Here is a 17079-nt window from a genome sequence, read left to right as displayed (position 1 = left end):
GGGCCTTTGCTGTTTACTTCAGTGTAGCCTGGATTGATTTTGAGTCAGCTAGTTCTCCATCTTAATTCTAGGTCTGACCTGTGAGTGGGATAATTTGACCCTGTACTTCAGGCAGATGATGTGAGGAGGAGAGGATATGTATGGCACTGGTAATTTTCATACCCCTCAACTTGTGTCCACCTGCAGATTCTTAAGAAAAAATAATTACTTTAATGGATAAGATTATAGGCTTGCTGTATCGTATAGATAGACAGATTTCAGTACCTGTTCTTGCTCTTTCAGACAGAGTGGCTAGACCTGCTTGAGAGCATCCCTCTGTGTGGACTAATTTGCTATGTATACATAATTTGTGTGGACTAATTTGCTAATGTATACAGGAGAAATGTATTATGACTAACATTAAAGCAGTTGATTGTGAGTGTTTGCAACGACTTTGTTACATCCATCTCAACTTCCAAGTAATTAATTTTAAACTTAACCACAATACACTCTCTCAGTTGACTTTTGGGGAAGTCTTGAGTGTTACAGAAATTTCTAGACTTCTCTTTAACCCCTTTTCATTGTCGTTTCAGTCTACTTCTCCCTCCATTCCCTCCTCTCCCAGGGTTAGTGTGGAACATAATCTTTGGAAGGAAATACTGTAATATGGAAATATTTCCTCCTAAGCTTCCAGAAAGCTTAGTACTATTTTAGACTACTTCTGAATTTTCTGTAGATATCTTAGAAGTTTTATTCAAGGGAATTTCTGCAATATGGACACAAAATTCCTAGTTTATCTCAAAAAACTATGTAAGCAAATAGCTTTTTTTCTGTTTTGATGATAACTGCTGGATTATTTCTTACTTTTTAGTGAGTAAATAGGAGTTTGCTTAATCAATAACTATTTTGTTAGAAGAGTATAGTACTTTGACAAATAATGAACTAGAAGTAGTTATTGCTCATGACAGGTAGAAATTGGGACAGAGATAAAGCAGTACTGCTTAAATAAAGCTCTGCCTTTTTCTTCTTTCTGTAATGGCAATCCCTTTATTCCCATTCTGACTGCGTCTAGTTAAGGTAATTTTCCAGCTCAATGGGCTTTTAACACATTTGAGCCTCTCCCATAGATTGATACATTCTGAAAATAGGCTGCTTTTTCAAAGTCTCTTGGGTCAGGTTGAAATTTTGGTTAGTCACACAGTGGAGATGGTAGTGCCTGTGTTTGAATGTTGAGGGCAGTCAGCTGGGCTGTGGAAGATCCGAGTTTATGTCCTGGGTGTAGAAAAAGGGGGTATTGTAAACCGGGCTTTTAATAATGATTGTTCTGGCCACTGATCTGTTGATAGCAGTACATTGGACTATGATGGATTAACTGTCACTTTTTATCCCACGAAGGCTAGATGACCTATTACAGTTTTTTATTTGCTCCCTTAACTTTGATTATAAATTAGTGACCCTGCTGAAACAGGGAAATGGGAGATTTTACAGATGAAAATAGATGTGTGGTTTTGTTTTTTTTCTTAAGCTCTGAAAAAAAGCATTCTAGTAGATTATGTAAAGTCTTAGGCAAGGTAAAATACCGTTCCTCAGTGCTTTGGTGGTTCCTGAATACACCATAGTGTTCTTCTCTGTCACTTCCAATTTCATGTGCCATCTTTTTATAATAATATATATAGCTGGACAGAACTCTGTTTCAGTTATACTAGCACTTAGACTAGGAATTGTCTGTCCTGACTTTACCTGCTCAGATATTTAAACTTGCTTTGCATTAGGTCAGTAAAGTGGTGCAGTATTGGGTAAGTGAAATGAAAAACCTTTCAACCACCGGGGATAAAAAAAAATTGAACATAGTTGGGATACTTGGTTTAGCAAATAATGTACTGAAAATTGAACTTCAGCGAGCAAGTGTTACGAAGGGTTGATTGAAATAGAAGCATGCAAGCCTTATTCACTCATCTGGGCTCACCTGTAATTTGTGGAGTTTGTAGGTTATTTTTATCTGCTTTATTTTAAGTAGTGTGTGTATATATATATGTCTTAATATAAGAGTTCCTAGGCATTGGCTTAATTTTTGTCCTTCAATTTACAGCTGCATTCATTCCACCAGTCTCTTCGAGATCTTGGTAGTGAACAAATTCGCCTAGGAGATGACATCAGTCGGGAGCTTTCAAGAAGAAATCGGTATAAATAGAGTATAGCTCTGTAATATTTGTTATGCTTCTAAATAATAATTAAACTGCTTTGTTCTTTTGAATTAAAAGAAGTAATCTGGGGGGAGAGTGATGAGTTACATAACATGTAATCTAAGCAGTATTATGAAATGTTTGTTCTGTGTCATCATTTACAAATGTAAATAACACCCTCAAAAATTCTGATTCTTATAGTATATGTGGCTTTTCCCCCTTTTTTAGTATATTGACAAAACAACGAGGACTTGGGAATTTGTTATTACAACTGACTTGGGAATTTCTTTGCTCCTTATTCGTTCGTGGTACCGGAGTCTCCTGAGGGCAAGCTCTCATGTAGGCCATAATGTATTTTTAAAGTACACACAGTCTCAACATATGGTGCTTTGCTTAAGAGCAATAACAGGAGCTACTGCTGTTCAAAAGGACGGTCTAGATATGTTCATAATTGTGTACTTGTTGACCTAATACCTAGCCTTTCAAACTCCATGCTTAGTTTTCTTCCCTTGAGGAATGGAAATGCTTTTTGTGGTGAATTTCCCGCTTAAGACTGGTCTGTAGTGATGCTAGGAATTTAGAGGCTATAGAACAAATTGAAGTGACATAAATTTAAGCATCAATCTCCTGGAATTTTATCACAGTTGATATTTAATTTTTGCACTGTAGAATATTGTCTTACCTATATTTTTCTGTGAAGGACTGATGCTGAATTAAGAAAGACTCTAGAAGAACTGTCTGAAAAGCTCACTGGGTCCCAAAAACAAGAAACGGTGAGTGTGAGTAACATGAAAGAAGAGATTTAAATTTGTGTTTAGTATTCTAAGCAGGATGTGATCTTAGAGTTTAATTTGTGTGTGTTGTTAAAATGTTACCCTTCCATAATGAAATCAGCAAGACAAGCTTTATATTTCAGGTACTGTTTAAAGTAAAAGTGAGCATTTTACAAGTGTGTATGTAATGAATTTTACTGCTTCAAAATTATGCTCTCGGGGAAGGCTGCTTTTTAACTTTGAACATTGATTTGAATGTTATCCTTCTTGTTGAAAATAACTTTTGAAAGATAGAAGCTTTGCCGTGTTATGATGATGAATAGTCATGTTTTCTTGCCTGATTCCCTCCCCGTCCTTTTCAGTCCTGATTATCTGTCCAGAGTAATGTGAAGAATCTCTTTGGGCTACATTCTTCTCTGTAGACTTTGTGACAAATGTGACAAAAGAGGCAGGACAGCAATGATAGTCTCTTCTGCCTCCTGTATGTGCTGGAAGCATATGAACTGCAGTCCGTATCACTCAAATATGAAGGAGATCTACTGTTGAGATGGAAGTCGAACAACATACTGCTGTAGGAATCGGGGAAGTTTGGAATCTCCCCAGTAGATAAGGGGTGAAAATCCTGTAGGTAGTTCTCAATGACTTTAGTGTATGCCTTATGTAAGTATTAATGTGGTATCAGTAGCAATGAGGGCTTTTCAGAGCGTTTTGTCCTTATGTTCCCATAAGCGATTGTCTTGTCCTAAAATTGCATAAATTGGTACTAAATGCTCTATCAAGAACTTTAGAGATGTGTTTGTCACTTATAAGATGACTATAATAAATCAGTACCGGTTATATGGTTGGTATGATAGAATCCATCAGTGGAGGAAGACTTGCATTGTAAGCCTTCTTAAAAATATAGCAAGCTGTCTTTGTTATATTGTTAGCTCTGCTCTTTCCAAATAGCCTAATAGTATGAAATGAGTTTATCTTATAAAGTATTCTTAATGCTTACAAAACTTTTGGGTTTTTTTTTGCTGTGGCCTACTTCTCGATATACTTTTTTTTTTTCTCCCTCTCTGTGATGTACTAGGAAATTAGCAAACTCAGTAACTTTTAACTAACATGGTTCTTGAGAAAACAGCTGCTAGAGCTGGCTATGCTGCAGCTGGCTATGCTATAGCTGTTCAGTGCCTTCAAATGAGAGAAACAAACCTTCCTCCTCAATCTCTGGAATGCTGACAACCACTGTCTTTTCATTAATAAAAGAAATAATTAGCTCTTTGACCTCCAACAGTAGGATTTCAAGATTTGAAATTGAATGTTACAACTTCTGACCTGACAGAAACAAAAAATGAGAGATATGAAATATAACAAGAGAGCCTTCTCTATAGTTTGTTAGTAGTAAGGGAAATGCCAGAAGAGTAAGTCTCTTAGTTGGAAGGCAACATTATCATCCAATAAAGCTATGAAAGTTGGAGTGTTTAATGACATTCTTTCAGGGAAGAAATAAATGCTGGGGTTCAATTTGCAGAAGAAATAGGTAGTTAGGAAAGATCTATCCATGTGTGATGAATGCTAAAAAAGTGGACAATATTAGAATAAAAAGGCATGTAGTGATAATCCTGCACAGTAGTTGTCTAATTGCTTGGGAGCTTGTCAATCTGGAATTGATCTCTGTGATTTCTGTACCTCATAATCCCTCTGTGGATTTCTTTTTTTGGAATTTGTCCAGCTTCTGCTGTAACTTCTGTATCTTTACCATATTACTTGTCCTATAACAAGGAATTCTTCAGGTAGGTTACATATTGTTACATATTGTAACCTACCTGAAGAGCTGCGACTTTTGTGGTGGTTTGGGTTTCTTTGGTTGTTTTTTGATGCTGTGTTTGTTTTGGTTCCTTGTTTTTTGGCTTTTTTGGTGGGTTTTTTTTTTTTTTTTTTTTTTTTAATCTTAACTGCTTTTTCATTCCTAACTTTCATTGGAGGATGTTTTTCAGTATCTTCAGAGGCTATTCAGAAGATTCCCTTTCTTTTCAGGTTGAAGAATTCTGACATGCTTAATCACTCGCTGTAGGCGGGCAATTCCACACCACTGAGAGAGCCTGAAAACACTGCACTGCTTCTTTACCCATGCTCTCTGCTACTAGGTGTGGATACATTGCCCTTGTTCAAAGGTTACTGTTATACTGGTGAAGCTGGCAGATTGGGTGACATGAGGTAAATGCAGAAGAGGGGAATTTAGTCTGTATGGACTGCAAGAGTAAAAATAACTCTAATGGTGAGTACAGCAAAGCACAAGAATAAGATGGATGTAGAAACTGTGCTCTGCTATTGTAGATTTTTGAGATCCTTTAATACTCTTCTATGTTTAGGAGTTCCTCTAGTGAGATTATTTAATTCTGAATTAATTTCTCATTGGTGAAAGTGAGTTTGGTAGGAGGAAATAGTTTTTTCCTCATAAATTCCTTATGCAAAATTGTGCGGGAGGTTTTGTCTTTGGTGCCTTTATCACTTCACTTTGAAATGTTTATCGTGTCCAACGTTACCATCCCTGCATTTGTATTTTACTGTATGGTTCTTGGCAATTTTCAACTTGAAATCTTGATAATTTGACAGCATGAGATCACGGTAAAAACAGTCTTTTCAGTTAGTTGTCCTTAAGCCTTAATTTCTGTGGGGGCGTAGATCTAAATTCTTCCCACTGTACTGTTCAGAGTATTAAATGCTGTTTGAAAATTGCCTGTATATAGATGTATGGGTATGAAGGTCTAGTCACTACAGGTTTTTTTAGGCACAGAATTTAGGTTTTTTTTTAGTTCAGAATTTATTTTTATTAGAGGTTATGATTCTTAGCCTTCTTGATGCGCCAAAATGGAGAAAGTAAATTTACTGCATTCCGGGAAGTTGTACTGCTAAATACAGCTAGCACATGAATGTGACATAGCAGCTTTTCCAGGGAATGCGGAGGAAACCACAAGTGATGATCCTTGGTTCTCTGTACTGTTGCAAGTTGCAACATAATAAAGCCTATTTTACGATGAACTTGGGTGCTCTCTGCCTTCTTTTCCCAGTTTCCTGCCTTACCACTTGAACAATTTTTGGGTTTGTGTCACCCTACAAAAACTTACATTGTATCCCGGTTATCCAAGTCCTGATACAAAAACTTCCATGTTCTTCTCATATTATGCTTCCTTACCATGATACACCTCCAAAGCCCCATGACACTTTCTTTGCATCTTTCTGACTTTACTGCTGGCTTTATTTTCATATATGTACAACCTAATATTTTTTTTTTTAGAATGCTAAGTAGTCTAATACCTAATTTTGGACTAAATGCATGTACTTGGCTAACAACTAAAAGAAAGGAATAAAGGCTGAGTTCTCCCTGTTCCCCTAAATGCAGTAGTTATGAGATCTCCGCTATCAATGGTCTTATTTTCTTGAAACCTCTCACAAAATCTAAATATATTTGACAGCTTTGTACCACTGGTCATTTGAGTCTATTGGCCAATTTCAACTGCATTTTGGGTAGGCTAGGGAGTGAGGAACACAAATGAAAGACCATAGTCTCTGAAGTATTGTTCTTGATAAAGTAGGTCAAAAGTAGTGTTTATGAGGCTGCCTTCATTTAATCCTCTTTTTCAGGATGAATGATAATTTAATGTTCCATAGTAAGCATTTTGTCTACCAGAAAATACCTTTTCTTCTAAAGGAATGTTAACCAATGTGGTACCTATTCTTTTATCCTAAAACAATTTTCTTTGACTCTTCTGTATGCCAAGCTCTATCTTACCAAAAAACATTCAACAAATTTGATGAAAAAAATGATTGTTTTAACAAATCAATTTACTCATAGTCTAAGGCTTGTTTCTTGTTTACTATGTCTTTATTTCATTCACATTTGGAATAGTTTGAGGTTGCAAATCTTTTATTTATGAAATGACTGATTACATGCAGAGAAAACTTAAGTTTCTGGAGGAAATGAGAGTTGGGCAAATACTCAGACATGTTCTATGGAAATTCCCTTAAAAAAAGGAAAAGTTGACAAAAAAGTGTAGGAAATATAGCAATATATCTGTTTAGCAGAATTAGAAGCTTCAGACAGAAAGAGAAAAAAATGCAGAAAATAGCAACTAAATTAGATTAATAAGAACAGCCATAAAAAAATAGTGCAACTATATGGGAGTGGAAAGGCCATGGTGGTAGATAATAGGGTGCACCAACAAAGACATCAGGAGTGATGATGATTCTCGTTAAATACATCACCATTTCTCAGGAAGACCAAAGTTATTGGCCTGTTCTTTGCAGAAGAGGGGAAACTACTGACACAGTGTGCCAAGAAAGTCGTTTCCTGTTTAACATCTTTTTAACATTCGTACTTGCAAACAAATTAAGCTGCAACTTAGTGACCAGCAATGGAGATGTAAGACTTTAGCTTAAAATACTTGGGGAGGAAGGCAGGTGTGTAAAACATTTTTAAATAACCTGGTGCAGATTAGGTAAAAAATTCAAATAACTGTCTGAAGTAATCTTAAAACCACTGTTTTGGAGTATTCATGGACACTATGGGGGTGAGTTACCATAAAATGTATTTTTTGAATATTGAAAAAGGGCAGATCATGAAAAAGAGAAAATAGACTGATTGTTTTTCTAGGATTTGTAACCATCCAAGAGCAAATAAGAAACTTCATTAACAGACAAAACAGATTTGTCAAGAAAAATTATACCTTATAAATTCCTTTTATGATATAAAGGATGAAGCAGTAGTTTTCTATATCTTGATGCAATTTTTTAAAGTTTTTTGTTTAGGCAGAATTTCATATACTAATGAATATACTAATGTTCTAATAAGCTTTTTTTTTTTTTTTTTTTAATATGGTAAAACTGAATATAGTCTAGAATAAACACACAGTGTCCAGGTACCTGTGTAGCTAGTAAACTGTTCACTGTTAAAATTAGAGGAGTTAGTGAAGTGAATTTTATGAGTTGGTATTTTTGATCTTATTTTCTCTGAAGTTTTTATTAATAGTCTAGATGATGCAATGTAGAAAAGCTTGTTATATTTGCAGATGGACTTCAGATATGTTGGAAAACAACTCAAATCCAGTATTCAATCTTGGATGTGGCTTGGAGGATAGAACAAGGCTAATAGGTGTAAAATTCAGCAAGCAAGACTAAAATTGTACTTTAGGAAAACCAGATCATCTTAGAAGCCGTGGAATGAATTGTCTAGAGAGGCTGTAAAAATTGTCTGTGAAACTTTTTGAGCAGGTTAAATAGACTTGCAAAAAATGATATAGATATAAAAGGCTGTGTGTTTAGCCAAACTGTAAGTTTGCTAGCCTTTGAAGTCCTTTCCAGCCACCTCTTTCTCTGTTCTCTGCACAGAGAATATGATCTAATGATATGCTATGTGTCCTAACTATAGTTTCTTGATAGTATTTTTTTTCCAGTGAGTTATAAGTAGCATAAAAATGTTAAGTGATTTTATGCCTTTTTCTTTTTTTAAGAGGATTAAATGTAACTCTGAAATGCCTATATGCCTGACAAATATGATGAATGCATCTTTCTCAGTACCTTGTTAGAATTAAGATTAACAGTTGTACTCTGCAGGGAGTTGAAAGAAGTCAGAGGCAAGGCAAATCACTGGACATTGTATAGTTAGTAAAAAGTTACTTTCTTATATTTCATTAGTGATAATTTGCAGTGAAATCTGGAAGTTTACAGGAGTCTGAAGCTTGCATACTACTGCCTTGTGTTATGCCATCCGCTGTGCACGCTGTGAACTAGACCCCTGTCAGTGAGGAAGAGAGTGACCTCTCTTTTTGAAGTCTGGATCTTTTGTCAAGTCTAAATTAGACATTTTCTTTCTTATTAGCTTTAGTGTTCTCTTAAGTTTAACTTCACTTGATAAAGATCTGTGAGAGAGCTGAGAAATCATCTGCCTTCAGAAACATGTAGCCAAGATTTTTTTTAAAATGTAAAAAAAAATTATTTTGTTCCATTTGTTTACTTTAGATCTACTGTATGGAGAACAGATGATACGTTTCCCAGTTTCCAGCAAAAAATTACAAGTTTAATGGCAAGGTGTTATTTTCTGTTCCTGCTAGTATCATTGTTTCTGTTAGTTGGAGTATTTTGTGAATTATTAGATTTAAATGAATTAGTAGTTGTAAAAACAAATACATTGTGATGTGGTCCTTAGTTTTTATGCACTAGTTTTTACTGTTATGAGAGTTCTGCAGTCATAATCCAGAATTTATATGAAAGAGCGTGGTTGGATGTGTTATGTTTTTTGAGCATCTCCTGATGGCTTTAAGAGAAAATACATAATTCCAAATTGTAAGCAGACTGTACATCTGGCTCTGCAAATGTGAAATGGTTTCACATTGATGTGTTCTGTTGTAAAGAAAGACTTTCATTCTTTTAACCTGATGTACTTGTCAAGTCCAGAATGTTAGATGTAACCTTGATTATTTTACTGTTGCTACACAGCTGTGTTGCCCACGTTAAAATTTTTTGTCCGCACATAAGCCTAGGCCTAGTAGAAGCATGCTTAATGGCGAAAGTATGGATAAATGTTTGTTCCTCTCCACATACATCAGAAACTAGTAGTTGAATGATGTTTTAAGCCTTCCTGGTTTTATCTAAATACTATTCAGTAATATATGTATTACTTTCTAATGATTGTATAAAATTGTTAGTTTTAAGGTAAGCAGGAAACGATACATAAATATTTTTTCTTGCTGATCTTTAACTTTACAATATAAATTTAATTTGCTGCCCACAAGAGGGTGCTGTCTGCTAGCAGCTTGAAATAAAGTATTTCTGGTATTGTAGTTTAAGGTTGAATTACTATGTTTATAATCTAGATTGCTTGAACAAATAACTAGTGTTTTTTGTGTTAGTTTGTGTTTGATTTCACAAAATATTAGGGAAAGTCTTAAAGTGATGTAATTATTTTGTGCTGTTACAGTCATTCTTATGTACTTAGCTCTTGTTTACTACTTTTCACTCAGATTTCAGACTGTGAGTGGCAAACATTGGTCTGTCTTACAGGCTGGAGATGTGAAAGAAATGGCTATCTAAAGGTTAATCAGGCCTGTGATAAAGAAGCTAAGATATTCTGTATTGCAGTTTTGGCTTAGGCTGCACCAAACTTGATATTTAGCACTTGAGTAGAACCCCTACTGTAGAGAAAAATATGTCTGTGCCTAAAGGAGGGTATTACTAGCAAGATAGCATGTCAGTTTCCTGCTTGAGTACTTCTAGAGTATTCATCGTTACAATTCCAGTGATTTTCTATTCCATTGTAAATCTTACTAAAATAAAATAAAAGTTGTTTTCTTCTTTCTGTCCCGTACTGTTATTTACTTTTTTGCTATTATTATCTTAATAGATTGTAAATGATGCACTCATTTTTTCCTTTTGAAGGTATCAGAACGAGTAGAGAGAAGACTTCAGGAGATAGAACAAGAAATGCGTGCTGAAAGACAGCTTGTAGAAAGGCGCCAGGACCAACTGGGACAAATGTCTCTTCAATTACAAGAGGTATGCCAGTGCAAACTTGCTGTGTATTCAATATTAAGAACTTGTCGCTTTGGTGAGCCTGCACCTGTCAAACTGGCAAAAGAGCTCATATCTTTGATGCATTCTTTTAACTGTTTCAGTCCAACTCTCTTTTGGTGCAGCATGATGCTAACAAGTACAGTCTCTGCTCTTCATTATAATGTCTTGTCTATGTTTAGACCTTTTGGTAATTGGCACAAATATTCTTTAAAAGAACCCACCTCCTTCTCCCTTAAACTCCAGATAAAACCAGGCAAATCATTAGCTGAGTTTTCTCAATTAAAACATTTTGTTTCCTAAAATATAAACTTTGCTTGCAGTGAGCAGTTTATTTTTTATTTCTTTCAACAAGCAATCAAATAAAGTGTAGTGGCCAGACAGCTTTTCATTGCTTTTCAAATAGTTTCATTCAGCAGTATCTGATGAAATACAAAATGTTGTTTAGGAAACAAATACAAATGTTTGTATTATGAATTAAAATTGGAGACAGCTAGTAACTTTTTTTCTGCTTGTTTTAGGAAGTGGACAAAAAATACATCTTACGATTTTAATGCTGTTTGGAAAGTCTGTGTCTTTAGGGTAACTTTATTTCACTCCCCTTTAGGATATCATCTGCCATGTCATCTTCATGCAATGGAATACTGTAGTTAAGAAGAAATGTGCAATTCCTTGGTTTTCACTTTAAATATTAGTAGCAGTATGCGTGCTTCTTCAAAGGCAGTTGTTTTACACTGTGCAGTGATGTGGAGAAACCTTAATTTAGATTGACATTTCGTATTTCATGTAAGGCTAGGGACTCCTTAAAGAGGTGGTGTTTAAGAAGATAAGATGTTCTTTTGATATAAAGTAATGTTTGTCAGAATGTTTGTAGTGCTTCTGCTGGTATCTCAGAAAGCATTACTGTTTTATTTTTTCCCCCCGTTGATGTCCTACTGGGTGAAAAGAACTAGAGTGCTTTATTACAGTTTTCATTGCTGTTTAATATACCTACGTCCATTTCTGGATTCTTTGGTTGTGCCTTCAGTCCAGTAGGGGGATGCTTAATGAAATGAGCTGCCGTCATTTAATGGTGTTATCTGCAGGTTGGAACAACCATTTTTTTATCTTTTTAAAGGGATAATAACTTGTGTCTGTAAAGATTCATTGACACTGACATGGTTTTCTTATTAAAACTTGAATTCAAGTGAAAAAATTCAAATGTATTTCAAAGACTTACATATCATTGACTATGGGATCATGAGTCCTGAAGCTGGATACCTTGTTTCCTAGGAGCTTAGCTTTTGAATTTCATGCAAAATAAATACCAAATATTGAGTACATACTTGATCTTCCATTCCTCTAAGCTGTCCAGCTGTAGATGAAGATGTCTTAATCCTTTCTCCTTCAAATTCTATTTTGTTCTGTGTGTATTTTTGTAAATTTTTTTCCCAAGGGACCCTTTTCTATTTATAAGATTTTTTTTTTTTTTTACCACTGTTCAAGACGTTGATGTCTAGTCTTCATTCTCAGTTTACAGGAAAGGTCAACACCTGCTAGGCTGCTTGGTGAACATTTAATATTAGGAATTTCCCCGGCCCTAGATTCAGAGCCAATCCTGACTGGAAATAGGCTTATTCTGCACACCATATATTCATAGCTGCTACTTGCAGGAGAGTCACATTCTTGGCAATTGTCTTCACTCCCTCAGGCAGGTGTTTGTATCTCCAAATCATCCTTCTGGTCCTTCTGAGTGGCTGATCTTGGTCATGACTCTGGATTTCTTGGAATAGACATTGCTGCATTTGGGAATCCTAATAAAACATAGATTACCCCTGTTGCAATGAATTGTGGGTATTTCAGGAGCTTCTAACCCTTGTGCGAAATAGAACTTGGTGGTGTCAGGTAACAAGTGCAGAAGAGAGCTTCTTTCAATAGCTCTTAGGCAATCTTTTTTTGACAGATTACAGAGGAATACGGAGACAGTATCGTCCTTCAAACACTGACTTCCATTATACTGCCAGTAGCACTCATCTTCCTGCTGCTACTTCTCTCATAGCTGTCTTAGTAGCTTGGAGAACATCTTTGTGACAGAGTTACGACTTCCTACATGGCAGATGTCTTTATACTTGTAACATTGCTAAGCTACTTAGATATCGGACCCAGCTTACATCTAGCTGTCCCATCTTCCCCATTGAACATTCATGTTGATTTCTTGTTCTCCTAGTAGAAAATTGTTCATGCTCCTGGATGGTGTTTGTTTGATTTATCAGAAAAGGTTCAACATCTTTTTGAACATTTGGCTGAGCTCTTTTGGTCTTAAGAGTGGCAAACTGGGCCATCTTGTGCTTTACTTCTTGAAAAACACTTGGTTTTGAGAGCAAAATAGTCTGTGATCCTGTATGTGCTGCCTCTCATGTGTGCTATTGTCCCAAGAGGTTTCTGTGTGGGAAAGCTTTTTGAAGAAAATTACTTTGTTATGGAATATAAATTATAGAAGAAATAGGAATACGAGAATATCTAAAGAGGCAAAAGGTTTAGAACTGATCTAATATCAAATTAAAAAACAAACAGGACAAAATGCCAACACCAAAACAGCTTGAGAATTGGGTGTAGCGGTTGTTTAGTTTTGAGCCTCTGGTTTTAGATTTTTCAAAACTTTTTTCTTGGTATGTGGTATTACAGCATGAATAGACTCAGCATGCAAGCCAAGTAGAATATATAACATAATTCAATGAAGTGTTTAAATTTGCTGAATATGAATAATTTAAACAGGTGTATTCTAAGCTGAGGAGTAGTTGAGTTTCATGTTGATTTGTATGTTACTTGCATTAATGTAATTTGATGTATTTTGCTACAATTTTTTTTTTTTTTTTACTTTTTTCTGTCCTATAGACAAAATTAAATTTGGCTTTAAAGATCCTGGTCAAAGTTGTTAAAAAAAACCTCAATAGTTTATACCGTTTATTATTTTTTTTAGCATCCTAAATTTTAAGTAGACAATTTCAGCAAGCCTACAACATAATTATTTTTTTTTAAAAATATCCAGATAAGAATATTTGGATTTTGAGTAAATCTCTGCTGCTCATTTACCGTTTTTCTTACTGTTCATACATTACGTGGTGTTAGTGTTTGTCATAAAGATGGCTTAATAGGTGAAAGAATGTTTGAGAACAGGGATTGAGGGACACTCTAGTGTGGAAGCTTACTTATTTCGTTGGCTGCCTTACAATGTAAGTGTGACTACAGTGTGCCTTAGGAACAGCGCTTCTTAACACAGTAATATGACATTGATTGTTTTTCTTCCTTATTGTAAAATATATTTCTTTCATGCTGCTTTGATACTCGGCTATTGCAGATGTAATTCTTAAGTCTGCAACAGTCTTGTCGTTGTACTCCTCTGATCTCTCATGGGATATACAGAAAGATGCTGAGGACCAGCCCTTCATTAAGTACATCCATACAAGTCTGTTCTTACTCAAAGTTGTAGAAGGAAATGCTTTGTAATGAACACTGCACAGGGATGAGGCTAGTTGCTTTTTTCGCAGCTTGGGCTTTTTGATCAGCTGTTCCTTTTTGGTGGTGGCTTGTGTTTGGCCTGAAGTATCAGAAGAAGCAGCTAAGCTGCCTTCCAGTAAATGAGGTGTCCTCTGCTGGTAAAGCATGAACACGTACGGGGGTAAACCTGTGCTAGGAAACTCTAATAAATACCTGTGCTGGTTCTCTGCAAGAAAGCTTGGAGGTGACAGTATCAATTTAGGTTTCATTTTTCTAATTTTCTTTAATGACACTTGTCTGCAATAAAAATACTAACTTGGGTAGTGACGGTTTTGGAATTTTTTGGTCCCTACTCCATTTGGGGTTCATTCATGTAAATATGCTTATGGGCAGTCCCTTAAGAACAGAATGTTGCTTATCTCTAACCTGAGTTTCTTTGAGGAGTGACAGCCTTTTGCCCAGTTACCCTTTGTCTTCCATTGCCCATTATCTTCTGTTGCCCTCTTTTAATTACTCAGGTATGGAGGACTGTGAGGACTTTGTCTTCCATTTACACAAATACAATGTGTTGGAGGAGAGGGAAGGGAATAGACATGCCTCGTACAGATACTGATTAGGAGAGAAAGCTTTCCAACTGAGAGCTTGGAGTGCACATGCATTATGTAGTACAGACATTATGTACTGTGGAATGTATTAAGAAGTAGTCTTTATAACATAGAAATGTTCCTGTGGCATGGTGTGTTTTCTCTGTAGCTTAAATTGCTGTATCTCGGGAAGAATGCACTTGAGTTGCTTTGTGTACTTTTACATACCCTAGTAAGAATAAAGTAAATAACTAAATATTTTGTTGCAGTTGTTATTTGGATGAAACATGTTTCTACACAATTTTAAAGAACTTTTTATTTTGTTTTTCTATTTCTTGTATATTCAAATTTTTGTAATTTGAATTATGAGTTAGGTGGACTCTTAGCTCTGTCAGTGTCCTCAGTCTTGTAGTGATCATTATGTGGATGTAATGTTCTGTTGAAGTCTTTTTCTGTCCTCTTTTATTTCTCCAAGATGCTTGTCAAGTAATGGTACTGGAAGACAGGGTATAGTTTGGACGGAGTTCTGAAATACCATGTTAGCATGGCCTGAATGATTTATAAAGAAATGCTATTTAAAGCATTTGTAGCTATTTTAAGAAGTACTTTTTTTCATTAGTTTGCCTATAATACATTTTAAAATAAACAAAATCAAATTTGACTTTGGTATTTGAACAGTAGTTGCTTTAATAAGAAATCTTGATGCTTAAATGCTAGTAGTTATCATTTTTAAGGAAAGTGCACTGCCATAACTGACCATGTTTGTCACTATTTCACTGTCTTAAAAGAGTTATCTTCCTAAGTCTCAATTATTAATATAATATATTTTCAGTGTCTGAACTGAACATGGAAAGATATTTGTTTTGGTCTTTCTCTTGTGTGTCTTGTTTCCATCTGTCTTTTGTATGATGCACAAACTTTCTATTTGTATTGCACTATTATAATCATTGATTATTAATAGAGGTGATATGTCATTATATACTGAACATAAAGAAAGCTTGACCATAAAATTTTGCATCTTTAACATGTAAAGTGCATTATTACTTTGAATCTGTATGTGCTGCATTTAGATGGATAAAATTTTCTCTACATTTTTATGTATCTTTTAACTTGATGTGTATCAGTGTGTTTAAACACTGTTTAAACACCAATTACAGCAAATGAGAAAGTTGTAATTAGCAAACAAATTCATGCAAATCATACGTCTTCACTTTATTCTAAATTCCTGATACAAATATGTTTTTGATTAGGAAGAACAAATATGTCTATCTTGCCAGTGCTACTGACATGTATATATGGATTGCTTTAACAGAATACATTTCTTATGTAAACAAACTATTTTGAGATTCTTCAGTGCTTTATTTTGAACAGGAGGATACCTTCACCTTATACTCTGTTTGCATTTATGCATCTATTTTCTAAAACGAGATCAAGTATCATTCTTAAAAATGGGTGTTAAATAAATTTTATAGGCATTGGATGCACTGGATGGCTTACCAATTCCTGTGGCTTGGCTTCCGAATTCTGGTTGAAATGAGTCCGTGTTCCACATCCTTGCATGCTTTAGGTGAACAGAATCACCTTTATAATTAATTTTAAGCACACTGACTATGGTAAGCAATGACCAGAGTTGTCTTAAAGCTAATCATATTGGATAGGCCATGAAATAATTTTTTATTTTTGTTTTTCAATGCAACTGGATATCTATATTCGTTTTGCCTTCCACTACATATAAAGTGACGTACAAGAGGCTGGTGGACTTTCAGCAGAGTGGGGTAGACTGATGGTCAAAAGCATTATTGAAAATTATCTTTTTGCACGTCTTTATCTTGGATCCTTTTAGGCAACAAATTTGATCTGTGCTCTGAGCCATCTTGATGCTTTAATGCCTCATTGACATTTGCTCCTTGGCTCTATGCTATGCCACCTGTGGCTTATGTTTTCTGTTTTGATTGTAGTTTGAATGAGTCTGTCTTGGGAACATGAACAAGTCTCTCACGTATCTGTCTCTGAAATATCTGTCTTTAAGTACCTGTTTGGATATGTTTAGGTAAGTATACTGGGTAGTATATTAGTAGTTGCTAATATAGGAAGTAAGGGAAAGAATTCTCATCCAGATTAGGACATGGTACGTTTTTGCCCTTATTTTAAAATACAGCATGAGGCTGGTCTATTTCTGCTAATATGAATGTAATTCTGTGATCAATCTCACTTTAAAAAAGCAAGTTAAGTTTGTTGTCGCTGTATTACTTCCAAATATTATTTTAGAAAGCCAAAACCAAATAAAACTGAAAAGCCAACTCTTAAGACAAGTCAGTAGGCTTAAATTGCAGTTAAGGTTATGATTTTCTACTGGAAGATTTTCATAAGTTGGAAAGACTGAGAACTGTTGTTAGAGAGACCTCCATGTAGTTTTCCCCATGCATTAGAAAAATCTGTCTAGCAAGGTATAAATTATTTTTTTCTGTTTGTAGTTTTGGAGTTCAGTATGCTGTATATAGATGAGGTGTGTTGGCTGGTGTGTTGTATATA

At 35.2% G+C, this 17079-nt stretch overlaps 1 protein-coding gene across 6 annotated transcripts in view; it reads left to right on the top strand.

Annotated features, from left to right (window-relative positions):
* Positions 1 to 17079, top strand: part of CEP128 (centrosomal protein 128) — a 133262-nt gene that overhangs the window by 11395 nt on the left and 104788 nt on the right. For all 6 annotated transcript variants that reach the window (XM_009561329.2, XM_054068813.1, XM_054068814.1 and 3 more), the window contains 3 exons: positions 2069 to 2160; positions 2863 to 2935; positions 10355 to 10471. In XM_009561329.2, coding sequence (XP_009559624.2) covers positions 2069 to 2160; positions 2863 to 2935; positions 10355 to 10471 — 282 coding nt within the window. The remainder of the gene's footprint in view (positions 1 to 2068; positions 2161 to 2862; positions 2936 to 10354; positions 10472 to 17079) is intronic.

Source organism: Cuculus canorus, chromosome 5 (assembly GCF_017976375.1).
Source record: "Cuculus canorus isolate bCucCan1 chromosome 5, bCucCan1.pri, whole genome shotgun sequence".
Lineage (NCBI taxonomy): Eukaryota > Metazoa > Chordata > Aves > Cuculiformes > Cuculidae > Cuculus > Cuculus canorus.
This window is presented reverse-complemented; position numbering and strand designations above follow the sequence as displayed.